Raw genomic sequence first — 14,376 nt, 5'->3', positions numbered from 1 at the left:
CCTTGTCTTACAAAAATCAGGAGTATGTGTTGATTGCTTGCTTTTGATCACTGAGGGGCCAGCACAGAGGCTGGCCATTGTACAAATTCCCACAGGTTGAACAAACTGCCTCTGTGACATTGGCTAAGATAATTTAAATGGAGAGAATTTGTTTTCTATTCGTATTAGATTCAGGCATTTAAGAAAATCTCTGCCAGGTCACTGACTGTGGAACTCACAGATCAGAGACTTCAGTGACCACATAAGATGAGAAAAACTGTTTAGAAAAATCACTAAAGAAATAGATTACCGAAGACTTCATCAAGTAACAGCAATCCCTGGGAGCAGAAAGAATCTCATTTCCAAAGTTACCATATTACAATATTGCAAATGCTCTGTTCTCAACCAAAATCACAAGGCATTCAAAGAAATAGGCAAGTATGCCCCATTAACTGGGAAAAAAATAGAAATCATCCCTGAGGAAGCCTGTATATTGGATTTACTGCATAAAAACCTTAAATTAAATGTCTTAAATATGCTCAAAGAGCTGAGAGAAACCATGGGAGAGGAGCTAAAGGAAACTAGGAGAATGTTAATGAGCAAGTAGAATATGTGAATAAAGAGATAGAAAATATAAATATAAATACATATATAAATTCTAGAGATAAAATGTATAATAGCTGAACAACTTTTAAAAATTCACTAGAATGGTTCAACAGCTGATTTGAGCAGGTAGAAGAAAGAAACAACAAACGTAAAGACAGTGAAACTGGAATTACCCAGTTGGAATAGCATAAAGACAAAAGAATGAAGAATAATGAACAGAGATTAAGAGATACCATGAGAAATAACAACATGCACAAAGCATTCTGAAAGCAGAAAGAGAAATTTTCTTATCATGTACAAAAGATCATAAAAACCATAAGAGCTGATTTCTCATCAGAAACAGTGGCGGCCGGAAGACAGAGGGAAAAATATATTTAAGGCAGCAACAGAAAAATGACTTATCATGTCAAAGGATCATCAAAAATATTAATAAGATTCCAATTTCTGTCCTGGCATGTAAGGAGCTTAGAAATTGCCACTCCATCCTAACAACAAATAAAAATCTGTACAAACTGGGAAATAAACAACTCTTTTTAGATCCATCAGATAAGCGAAATCAGAGGGAAAACCACTGCTTCCAAAATTGGAGGGACAGACAAGAAGATACAAAGAACCATGACTTAGCAGAACAGAAACCCATGAGCCAAAACCTCTGTGGGAACCAGCACAAGGGTAGGAAAACCTAAACTGCAAAACCTAAACTGCAATTACAAATTGCTGGAGGTTTAGTGTGGACAAGTCTGAGAGTTAAAAACTCCGGGGGAACCCAATCATATAAGGACCCACATTTCTGTCAGTTTTACTTTCAGGAACTCTAAAAGTATAGCAGGGAAAAGTATCCTCTCATTTCTGGCAAGAAGAGAAAAGGAACCATTTTGAAATATGCCAGAGCATTCTGTTGTTCTTCACAAGGTCTGCTTTCAGAATAAACTGCTTCACCACAGCCTCATCTGCTTGGGTTTTATCAGAGCCTATTATACTTTGGGAGAGGGAATATCCAACTCCAGCTAGCTATAGGCTTCCACAAGAGAGAAAAGAAATACACAATCCCAGTCTCATCTATCCATTCTATTCCACCTAAGGAGAGAGAAGAAAAACTGAGAAGTTCTGGTGAAGTTCACAGTCAGGGGCACAGGCTCAAGAAAAAATAATGAGACATAATTATAGGCCATCTGGGTCTTTAATTCATTTCATTTTTGTAGATGGTGTAAGATTGTTTCATTATTTGTATGTGGCTACCCAGTTTTCACAACACCATTTATTGAAGAGACTGTCTTTTGCCAATCATATATTCTTGCCTCCTTTGTCAAAGATTAGTTGATTATACATGTGTGGATTTATTTTTAGGTTCTCTATTCTGTGTCATTGATCTATGTGTCTGATTTTTTGCCAGTACCATACTGTTTGATTGCTATAGCTTTGTAGCATATTTTGAAATAAAGTAGTGTGATAACTCCAGGTTTGTTATTGTTTCTCAGAATTGCCTCTGCTGTTCAGGGTCTCTTGTGGTTCCATATAAATTTTAGAATTATTTGTTCTATTACTGTGAAAAATGCCATTGGTATTTTGACAGTGATTGCACTAAATCTGTAAATTGCTTTGGGTAGTATGAACATTTTAACAATCTTCATTCTTCCAATCCATGAACATGGTAAATCTTTCTATTTATTTGTGTCATCTTCAATTTCTTTCATCAATGTCTTGTAGTTTTAAAAGTACAGTTCTTTCACTTCTTTAGTTAAATTTGTTTCTAGGTCTTTTATTCTTTTTGTTGCAATTGTAAATGGGATTCTTTTCTTAATTTTTCCTTCTGATAGTTTGCTATTATTGTATAAAATGCAACAGATTTCTGTATGTTATTTTTATGTCCTGCAAGTTTACTGAATTAATTTCTTAGTTCTAATAGTTTTTTGGCTGATTTCTTAGGGTTTTCTCTATATGGGATCATGTCATATGCAAATAGTGACAGCCTTACTTTTTACTTTACAAAATAAATTCCTTTTATTTCTTTTCCTTGCAAAAATGCTCTGGCCAGGACTTGTAAAACTATGTAGAATAAAAGTGACATGAGGTGGCATCTTTCTCTTGTTCTTGATCTTACAGGACTTACAGGAAAGACTTTCAGCTTTTCATTGTTGAGTACAATATTTGCTGTGGGTTTGTCATATAGAGCCTTAATTATGTTAAGTATGTTTTCTTTATACCCCTGTTGTTGAAAGCCTTTATCATAAATGTATGCTGAATTTTGCAAAATGCATTTTCTGAATCCTTTGAGATGATCATAAGCATTTTGTCCTTCATTTTGTTAATGTGGTGTATCACATTGATTGATTTGCAGATGTTGAACCCTCCTTGCATTCTTGGAATGAATCCCAATTGACTATAGTGTATGTTCATTTTAATTGTCAATTATCAATTAATTATTGTTGAATTCGATATTCCAAAATTTTGTTGAGGATTTTTACATCCATATTCATCAAGGATATTGGCTTTTAATTTTCTTTTATTTTTTAATAGTGTTTTGTCTGGTATTGGTATCAGTGTAATACTGGTTTGTAAAATATATTTAACATACAATGGAGAAAAGATAGTCTCTTCAATAAATGGTTCTGGGAAATCTGGATAACCACTTGCAAATGAATCAAAGTAGACCATTATCTCATGCCATACACAAAAATAAACTCCAAACGGATCAAAGACTTAAAGATAAAACCTGAAACCACAAAGATTCTGGAAGAAATTATAGATAGTACACTCTTTGACATTGAATTTAAAAGGATCTTTTCAAATACCATGTCTTCTCAGACAAGGGAAACAAAAGAAAAAATAAACAAGTGGGACTTCATCAGACTAAACAGCTTCTGCAAGGCAAAGGAAACTAAGATCAAAACAAAAAGACAACCCACCAATTGGGAGAAAATATTTGCAAATCATACTTCCAACAGGGGGTTAATCTCCATAATATATAAAGAACTCACACAACTGAGCAACAAAAAAACCAAACAGCCTGATCAAAAAACGGGCAGAGGATATGAGCAGACAGTTTTCCCATGAAGATATACAGATGGCCAATAAGGACATGAAAAGATGTTTAACATCACTAATCATCAGGGAAATGCAAATAAAAATACACTAAGATACCACCTTACACCTGTTAAAATGGCTATAATCACTAAGACTAAAAATAACAAATGTTGGAAAGGTGTGGAGAAAAGTGAACCCTCATACACTGCTGGTGGGAATGCAAACTGGTGCAGCCACTATGGAAAACAGTATGGAGATTCCTGAAAATCTAAAAATAGAAATACCATATGATCCAGCTATCCCGCTACTGGATATCTATCCAAACAACTTGAAATCAACAATCCAAAGTAACCTATGTACCTCTATGTTTATTGCAGCACTATTCACATTAGCCAAGACATGGAAGCAATCCAAATGCCTATCAACTGATGATGGGATAAAGATGCGGTATACACACACACACACACACACACACACACACACACACACACAAACACACAATGGAATATTATTCAGCCATAAAAAAGACAAAAATCATCCCATTTGTAATAACATGGATAGACCTGGAGGGTATTGCGTTAAGCAAAATAAGCCATAATGAGAAAGACAAACATCATATGATTTCACTCATATGTGGTAGCTAAACACATGGGCAAAGAGAACAGTTCATTGATTACCAAGGGAAGGGGGTTGGGGGGTGGGGACAAGGAGTGATGGGGGCACTTTTATGGTGATGGACAAGAAACAATGTACAATTGAAATTTCACAATGATGTAAACTATCACGAACTCAACAAAAACATGTATTTGGAAGTATTGCTTCTTCAATTTTTTGGAATAATTTGAGAAGGATAGGTATTAACTCCTCTTGAAATGTATGGTGGAATTCACCTGTGAAGCAATCTGGGCCTAGACTTTTATTTGTTGGGAACTTTTTGATTCAATTTCATTGCTAATAATCACTCTGTTCAGATTTTCTATTTCTTCCTGATTTTGTTTTGGGAGATTGCATGTTTCTCGGAATTTATCCACTTCTTCCAGGCTGTCCAATTTGTTGGCATATAATTGTCAATAGTAGTGTCTTATGATCCTTTGTTTTCCTGTGGTATCAGTTGTAACTTCTCCCCTTTCGTTTGCTTTTTACTAATGTAGGGCCTCTCTTCTTTTCTTGATGAGTTTAGCTAAAAGTTTATCAACTTTATTTTTTCAAACAGTCAGCTCTTAGTTTCATTGATCTTTTCTATTGTTTTCTTAGTCTCTATTTTATTTATTTTCACTCAGATCTTTATTATTTTCTTCCTTCTACTAACTTTGGGCTTTGTTTGTTCTTATTCTTGTTCCTTTAGGTGTAAGGTTAGATTGAGATTTTTCTTGTTTCTTCAGGTAGTCCTGTATCACTAAAAATATCCCTCTTAGAACTACTTTTGTTGCATCTTCTAAATTTTGGAAAGGTTTGTTTCCATTTTCATTTGTCTTAATGTATTTTTTTATTTCTTCTTTGACCTATTGGTAGTTCAGTAACATGTTGTTTAGTCTTCACATGTTGTATGTTTTCCAGTTTTCTTCTTGTAATTGATGTCTTGTTTCATACCATTGTGACAGAAAAGATGCTTGATGTAATTTCAATTTTCTTAAATTTCTTGAGACTTGTTTTGTAGCCAAACATGTGGTCTAACGTGGAGAATGTTCCATGTGCACTTGGAAAAAGTATGTATGTGCAGTTTTGGGATGGAATATTCTGTACAGACCTGTTAAATCCATCTGTTAAGTCTAATGTGTCATTTAAAGTCACCATTTCTTCATTGATTTTGTATCTCAATCATCTATCTGTTGATGTAAGTATGGTATTAAAATCCTCTAGTATTATTGTATTAGTGTCAATTTCTATCTTATGTTGGCTGTTTGCTTTACATTTTTAGGTGCTCCTACTTTGAATGCATAACTGTTTATAAATGTTATATTCTCTTGTTAGATTGACTCCTTTCTTATCATGGCATGCCCTTCTTTGTCTTTTGTTACTGTCTCTGTTTTAAATTCTATTTTTTCTTATATAAATATTGCTATCCTTGCTTTCCTATCATTTCCATTTGAATGAAGTATCTTTTTTCCATCCCTTCACTTTTCATCTGTGTGTTCTTAGATTGGAAGTGAGTCTCTTGTAGGTAGCATATAGATGAGTCTTGTTCTTTTATCCATTCAGCCACCCTATGTCTTTTGATTGGAACATTTAGTCCATGTACGTTTAACATGATTATTGATAGGTATGTGCTTACTGACATTTTGCTAATTGTTTTCTGGTTGTTTTTGTAGTTCTTCTCTATTCCTTTCTTCTTCTCTTGCTCTTTTCTCTTGTGGGTCGATGACCTTCTTTAGTTCCTTTAGTTTTATTTGGAGTTCTTTCTCTTTGGTTTTGTGTATCCATTATAGGTTTTTGGTTTGTGATTACCATGAGGTTCACATATAACAACCTATATATGTGGCAGTCTATGTTAAAGTGGAGGTAGCTTATGTTCAAATTCATCCTAAAAGCTCTACATTTTTACTCTCCCCATGTCTTTTTTGATGTCATACTGTACATATTTTTCTTTTTTTGTGTCCATTAACTAATTATTGTAGCTATTATTGATTTTACCAGTTTTGTCTTTTCTCCTTCCTACTAACTTTATAAGTGATTTACCCATTACCTTTCCTCTATATTTGCCTTTATCAGCAAGATTTTCTCTTTCACATATTTTCTTATTTCAAGTTACGGTCTTTTCTTCTTCACTTAAAGAAGTCCCTTTAACATTTCTTGTAAGGTTATTCAGTGGTGATGAATCCTTCAGCTTTTGCTTATCTGGGAAACTCTTTATCTCTCCTTCAATTCTGAATGATAACCTTGCCAGGTAAAGTATTCTGGGTTGTAAGGTTTTCCTTTCAGTGCTTTCAATAAGTCATGCCATTCCATTTTGGCCTGTAAAGTTTCTGCTGAAAAACCTGCTGATGGTCTTATGGGTGTTTCCTTGTATGTAACTATTTGTTTTTCTCTTGCTGCTTTTAAGATTATTTTTAACTTTAGATGTTTTAATTATAATTTGTTTTGGTGTAGATCTCTTTGGGTTTGTCTTGTTTGGGACTCTCTGTGGTTCCTGTGCTTGGGTTTCTGTTTCCTTCCACAGGTTAGAGAACTTTTTCACCATTATTTCTTCAAATAGCTTTTCTGCCCCTTTCTCTTTCTGTTCTCATTTGGAACCTATTATAGAATGTGAATGTTGGTATACTTGATGTTGCCCCATAGGTTCCTAGACTATTCTTATTTTTCTTAATCCTTTTTTCTCTTTTCTATTCTGATTAATTTATACTACCTTGTCTTCAAGGTCACTGATCTATTCTTCTGTATCATCTAGTCTATTGTTGATTCCATCTGGTGTGTTTTTCATTTCAGTTATCTTATTTTTCAGCTCTGACTCGTTCTTTCTTATATTTACTATCTCTATGTAGAAGCTCCTACTGTATTCATTCATTCTCCTCCCAAGTTCAGTGAGCATTCTGATGACCATTACTTTGAACTCTTTATAAGATAGATTGCTTATCTCCATTTTGCTTAGTTCTTTTTCTGATGTTTTGTCTTGTTCTTTTGTTTGGGACATATTCCTCTGTCTCCTCACTTTGCCCAACTCACTGAGTTTTTTTTTCTATATATTAGCTAAATCACCTACCTCTCCCAGTCTTGAAGGAGTGTCCTTATATAGATTTCCTATGGGATACTGAAGCACAGTCTTCCCTGACCATCTGTTCCAGGCATTCAAGGCATGAGCTTCCTGTTGTGTCTGGGCCTTGACTGTGGCATGTTGATCACGGGTCTGGTCCCAGTTCACTTCAGGGTGGAGTTGCAACCACCGTGATGCATTGGTAGGCAGGACAGGCCCCTGACCCAGCTTCTAGTTGCACCCATATCTGCTCCAGCACATTGGCAAGTGGGGTTGGCCCCATGCCTGCTGCTAGGTGCCTATGTGACTATTTTGGCATGTTGGTTGATGGGGATAGCCCATGGCCATCTGCCAGGTGCATCAGTGACTGCTACAACGCATTTGTGGGAAGGACTGGCTCCTTGCCTGTCTGAGAGGCATGTCTTTTACTGCAGCAGTGATTTGGCAGGTGGGATTTTCAGTGGGATGCACTCACTTGCACTAGCAGATTAGAGGGAGAGTTGAAAAATGGCACCCAGCAATGCTGGTATTAGAAAGATATACTGAAATCACAAAGATGGCTCCTATTAGTGTCTCAGTCCCTGGAAGGGAGTCTCAGCTGATTTGTGCCTCTGTGGCCAAAGCTTTAAAGTCAGAAATGAGTCTTTTTTACCTATGTTCTGTGCATTTCAAACTAGTGTTTTTGTACTTTTTTCCAGGTTAAGTGAATTTCCATGCCAGCACTTTAAAAGTGAGTTTTACATTTCTTATAGTTTTATGATTTCCCTGGACATAATTCCCATTGATTTTCAAAGCCCAGTGTTTGGGGAACTTGTCCTATGTAGAATCTAAAGATTGTGGTGACTGACGTGGAGCTTAAACCCCTTGCTCCTCAGGGAAACATTTCATACTTTTGAGATCTCTCTGATTGTGGATTGCTGTGGTTGTGGTGTTGTTCTTTGGCAAGCCCATGACTCTGCCTCTTGTACTTATCTTGACTCAGTCCTTTTATCATTTGTTGTGGAGGCTCTGTTCATCCAATATTCAAGTCCATTTCAGAGGGAATTATTCCAAATGCAGTTGTAGATTTGGTGTCTAGGTTAGGAAGTGAGTTCAAGATCTTCCTATGCCACCATCTTGAAACTCCTCCCATATACATAATCAGTTTAAAATGGATTGTAGGCCTAAATGACAGAGCTTAAACTATACAGTTGTTAGAAGAAAATACAGGCATAAGTCTTTGTGATCTTATATTAGGTATTTTTTTATATGACACCAAAACCACAAGCAACCAAAGAAAAAACAGGTAAAGTGGACTTCATCAAAATTTAAAAATTTGACACTTCAAATGACAACACCAAGAAACCAAATATAACCCACAAAATGGATAAAATATTGGCAAAATATCTGATAAGGGATTTCTATCTAGAATACATAAGAACCCTTACAAGTTAACAATAAAAATAAATAACCTTGGAGTAAGCAAGCAAATAATCTGAAGAGATATGACTCCAAAGTGTATGTTCAAGTGGCTAATAAAACCATGAAAAGATGCTCAACATCATTAACCACCAGGAAAAATGCAAAGCAAAACTAAAATGAGAGATCATTTCACATTCATTAGGATTGCTATAATCAAAACTACAGGTAATAAGTGTTGATGTGGACATGGAGAAATTAGAACCATTATACACTGGGAATATGAGCATGCTGCAGCTGCATTTCTGCCTGTGTTTTGTTCTAAGACTTTTACAAGTTTAGCTCTTCCATTTAGATTTTTGTTCCAGCCACAATTCCTCAAAAGGTTAAAAATAAAGTTTTGATTTGACCCAGGATTTCCACTTCTAGGTATATATTCAAAAGAAATAAAAACATATGTCTACACAAAAGCTTGTGCATGAATGTTTATAGAAGCATTATTCATAACAGCAAAAATGGAAAAAGTGAAATGTCCATTAATTGATGAATGAATAAATAAAATAAGGTATACTCATACAATGGAATATTAATCTATAAAAAGGAATGAAGTCCTGATACATGCTACTATGATAATAAATATTGAAAACATGCTAATTGAAAGCTCTGCTTTCAGTTATGCTAAGTGAAAGAAGCCAGTCAGAAAAGACCACATATTGTAAATTTGACTTATACAAAACATTCAGAATAGGCAGATACTAGAGACTGAAAGTAGATTGGTGGTTTCCTAGGGCTGGGACATTTGGGACAAAATGGGGGATGACTGCTAAAGAGTATGGAGTTTCTTTCTAGAGTGATGAAAATGTTCTTAAATTGATTATGATGATGGTTTCATAACTCCAGAAATATACTAAAAACCATTAGATTGCGCATTTCCAATTGGTAAGTGCTATGATATGTGAATGATATCTCAATCCAGCTCTTACAAAAAATAAGTTAACCAGAACCTTAAACACATTGTGAGTCCAGAGAAACAATATTGTTTTTATAGTACTCAGGAAATAACTATTTGAAATATAAATACCAAAGATCTTAGAGCTCTCCCTGACCTGAGATTACTGAAGAGGCTTCACAGCACCAAGGAAACCCCAATAATTGTGTAAAAATATGCTGAACTCATGTAGGTGCATTCTTCTGGAAAAGTGTTCACATATTAAATCAGATTCTCAAATTAACAGGACCCCAAAAAGAATGTCATTGCTCTAAAAGAAGAGAATACAGAGTTAAAAAATTTGCCTTTTACCTCTTCCAATTTATTCAAATCATTTTACCTTCTCACTTTATTCCATCTAGAACACATGATTTGAAGGTCTAGCTCAAATTCTATGGGTAATACTTTGAATATCATCTCCTTCAGCATCTTTGATTTCACATCTTACTCTAATAACTGATTTTTCGTATCTTGCTAGTGCTACAAAGTGGTTGAATAAGGTAATGGTGACCTCGGGGGAAAGAAGTTTCTTCTCTAAACTTAGCTTTTCTTTCAAATTATTCTGGAGTCTACCTCATCTCCTATCAATGAGTACCTTGTACCAACACAAGTGTCTCCATGACACATATTAGCTTTTTTACTCAGTTTCTCAACTTGACTCTTCCACGATTTAAATTCACCATTCAAATCTTTCCCATCTTGGTTGAACTTACTATAGGGGACGTTTGGTCTCATCTCTAAAATTTACTACACAAGATCCTGAAATATGACTCCCATCCTTCCTTCTCTACTAAAACCACTCTCTATAGAACTCCTGACACAAAGTCTACTCAAATCCAAGGATGTTCCCAGGGAGAACATTCTTCATTTTCCAGTTTTTTTATCTGTTAAGTTACTTCTAAAATATTGCTTCTCCTTTTTTGTTTTTTTCTTTGTTTTTTGTTTTTTTTTTGGTGAGGAAGACTTTCCCTGAAATAATGTCTATGCCAATCTTCCCTTGGTTTGTATATGGGATGCCACCACAGCATGGCTTGATGAGTAATGTGTAGGTCCAAACCTGGGATCCAAACATACAGAACCCAGGCCACCTAAGCAGAGTGCACAAACTTAAGAACTATGCCACTGAGCCATCCCTATTGCTTCTGCTTTGACTTCTGTGGCACAGCCTAATTGATTGTCTTCCTAGATCTCTGAGTAAACGATAAGATGGACAACCTTGATTTTGCTTGAGACTCCTCTGAACTTCTATGGCCCAATCTACCATCAAGTCATCAGTTTAAAGAAATTAAAAATCTCCAGGCTAGTCTTTGAGCTCCGTTTTCATCATATAGATCTCTCTACAGGAAGTGCAGGATAATTTTTCCTAATAATTATCTGAATTCCATTCTTTTCCCATCTCACATTTCTTCCTGATCAAATCAAAATTTTCCATGCCAGCATTCATGCTTACCAATTACTTGGTAAACACCAACTTCCAACTCTTTATCTGTCCAAATTCCTGTTTGGTTACTCTCAGTTAAAGGTTTGCTTTTTAACCTAACTAATCTTTTCTGCCAAATCACACCTTTGAACATCTGCATTCCTCATTCAACCCACCTGAAATTCCCTCCCTTACCCTTCACTGAAAAAATTTCAAGATCTACTCAAACCTCAGAATATTCAGGAAGCCCACCTTGGTCAAGTCTTCCTTCTCATTCTGCCATACACTGAGTACAAATGATCATTTCCATCTTCATTTTATGGCTCAACATTTTGTATTTTGTAACTTTTTTGTAATTATCCATTTCACCTGAGTTGCACATCCTGTCCTTCCTCAAGAATACTATTAGCACCCAAGGACAGGGTCCATGTGTTCTAGTCATTTAATAATTCAATTTTGAATTTCCCCTGATGCTTAGTTCAGATCCATCCTCACAATAAGTACTGAAAGTGGTTGCCAAGCATTTCCTGCCTGACCATTTAAACATCTCTAGTAACTACAGAATTCATTAATGAACCACAAAGTGCACAAACAATCAAATAATTGAGCTTTTATTACCTGTTTCACTTTGATCAGAAAATGGTCAATGAAGTCCCAAGGATTGTTAATGTCTAGGGATTCTTGGTGTTCTTTTATTTTCTCCAAAAGATAACTTTTTATGTTATCAGAATTTTTAAAGTATTTGTTTTGAATCCCTGGGAAATAATCCATGAAAACAGGGAAAATATTGCAGACCTGAAAGAGAAAAAATTATTAAATAAGAAAAAGTTAAAGAAGACATGTATATTGTATGCAAAGTCCTGGTTAGAAATTTTTAGTATAAAAATCAATAAAATACGGTGCCTATCTTTAGGAAGGAATTTTCACTGCACATATATTGTAATTCCCTATGCTTACAAAGATTTCAGGGGGAGAACTATGACCAGAGGATAAAGATGCTAATCATTTCCTACACACATATCATTATTAAAAATTTTTTTAAACATATTTATATCAAATCTCTCATTATTTTACATCAACACTTTCCTACAACCTGGAAATATAGAGTGGCATGAATTCCTATGATTCCCAATTTGTAGATGAGAACGAAGGTTAAGGGAGTTTGAGTAACCTGACAAGAAGCATCAGCTAGTATTTACTGTTTCTCACTTGTATCAAGCAGACTCACAAACAGAATCAATGTTTTAGAATAGAGAGGGTCTTTCAAATACCATGAAATCCATTTTATGCATAAAATAACTGTGTACAAGAGCAGTTAAGTGACTTCTCTAAAATCAAACAATTATCTTTTAAACAGATTACAGCACATGCCAGCTCAGCATTGGGTGAAATTGTGTTTGTTTAGGGTTCATACACCATAAAACTCAATCATTTTGTCATTCCTAACCTAGTTATCTCATCAACAAGGATCCCAGCTGAAGCATCAAACATCCTCTCCCTCTTAAGAGTTTCTCAGCAGCATCTGTATTCCCAAATATTCTCCCTCCTTGACACCCTAATTGGGATATTTCTGCCAAGTAATGTGATGAGGATGCCTTAACGTATCGATTGGAAGGCAATCCTTCGGGGTAGCAGAAGCCTTTCAGCAAGGGCTTGGATGCCCATTGATTGCTATAGCTGTACTTTTTGGACAATCATTAAAACAATTTATGGGAACTGGGCTTTGAAATTTAGTGGAAAAACCACTGGACAGGGAGCAAATGGACTTGAATTCAAGAACTGTATTTGGGCATTTATTTTCTTGTGTGTAAAATAAAGAACTTGGCCATCTTTCCCAGAAGTTTGCTCCATAACACTAAGCTCTGTGTAGGACTGTCCTATTCAAACATTCACTTCACAGTTTAGTCCATATGGAATTTAGGCCTTGCCAGAGAAAAGAGTATCACTGGTTTTTCAGAAATAAAGGATGTATTCTCACCTGTACCCATGGGGAGTTCAGAATATTGATGTTTTCATTCATTAATTTGAGCAAGCTAAGAAGATTCTGATCTGTGTAATCAAAATGATTCTGGAAAATAATGGAGCAGATCACATTGCAGGGAGCACAGCCCAGGATAAAAATGGGATCGCAAGGTGAAGCTAAAGAAATGGAAACATTTAAAAAATAACATTACGTGTTATATATATATATATACACATATACATATATATATACATATACATTATATATATATAAATAAAAGTGTTTGTCTTTGAGGTATCAGAGAAAATTAATTTCAGAAACTTTAAAACAACATCATGCATAAAATCAACATATCACTTTTATGTTAAGCCTGAGTTGACCATTATATCCTAGCTAGTTTAATAATGGTTTCCCCAATATTCTATTCATATCTCCACCTTTTTTAACATCATTCTAACCCAAGGTACCTCTTATTTTGGAGGGATATAGAATACATTCAAAGAGGCCTCTTTTTGAGACACCAAATAATATATCAGTGCAGAATACATCTATCTTTAAAGCCTATAAACAATTAAGGACTGACAAAGGAAGAAAAAATTGTTAGAGACTTCCAAATTTTTGTATTTAATGAATAGTAGAAAGAACTGTTTATACAACAGTAGAAGGGATGACTAAAGAGACAGAGATTAGGAGTGAATTTGTATATTTGAAGGAACATATGTAAAAATGGAGAATGTACTAATAATTTCTTTGAAAAAATTAAAATACAAGAACAATAAAAACCTCAATGAAAATAAAAGTCTCAAATAATCTTACACTATACTTAAAAGAACACAGAAAAGAATGAAGCCTAAAGTAGGTAGAAGGAAGGAAATAATAAAAATCAGAGCAGAAATTAATGAAATAGAGACAAAAACAATAAAAATGAACGATAAAACTAAGAGCTGGTACTTTGAAAGGATAAACAGAATTGACAGACCCTTAACCAGACTCACTAAGAAAAAAGAGAGAAGACTCTGATAAATAACATCAAAAATAAAAGAGGAGAAATTACAACAGACATCACAGAAATGCAAAGGATTATAAGAGAATACTAATAAAAGCCATATGCCAACAAACTGGGTAACATAGAAGAAACGGATAAATTCTTAGAATCATACAACCTCTCCAAAAATCAAGAAGAAATAGAAAATCTGAATAGACTAATCACAGGCAAAGGGATTGAAACATTAATCAAACACTTCTCCAAAACCAAAAGTTCAGTACCATGGGGCTTCCTCAGTGAGTGCTACCAAACATCCAAAAAAAGA

At 34.9% G+C, this 14,376-nt stretch overlaps 1 protein-coding gene and 1 pseudogene across 4 annotated transcripts in view; one reads left to right on the top strand and one right to left on the bottom strand.

Moving 5' to 3' along the window:
- Positions 1–14,376, top strand: part of LOC139039790 (cytochrome P450 2C42-like) — a 226,130-nt pseudogene that overhangs the window by 43,330 nt on the left and 168,424 nt on the right.
- LOC106846082 (cytochrome P450 2C19-like) overlaps positions 1–14,376 on the bottom strand; it is a 47,364-nt gene that overhangs the window by 25,709 nt on the left and 7,279 nt on the right. For all 4 annotated transcript variants that reach the window (XR_006517049.2, XM_070486710.1, XM_044753734.2 and 1 more), the window contains exons 4-5: positions 13,082–13,242; positions 11,722–11,898 (exon numbers count right to left, since the gene is read on the bottom strand). Coding sequence is in view for 3 of the 4 variants with exons in the window: in XM_070486710.1 (XP_070342811.1) it covers positions 11,722–11,898; positions 13,082–13,242 (338 nt within the window). In the remaining variant the exon portion in view is untranslated. The remainder of the gene's footprint in view (positions 1–11,721; positions 11,899–13,081; positions 13,243–14,376) is intronic.

Source organism: Equus asinus, chromosome 2 (assembly GCF_041296235.1).
Source record: "Equus asinus isolate D_3611 breed Donkey chromosome 2, EquAss-T2T_v2, whole genome shotgun sequence".
In the NCBI taxonomy this organism is placed as follows: Eukaryota; Metazoa; Chordata; class Mammalia; order Perissodactyla; family Equidae; genus Equus; species Equus asinus.
Note: the sequence above shows the minus strand (reverse complement) of the source record. Positions and strands in the feature narration are given on the sequence as shown.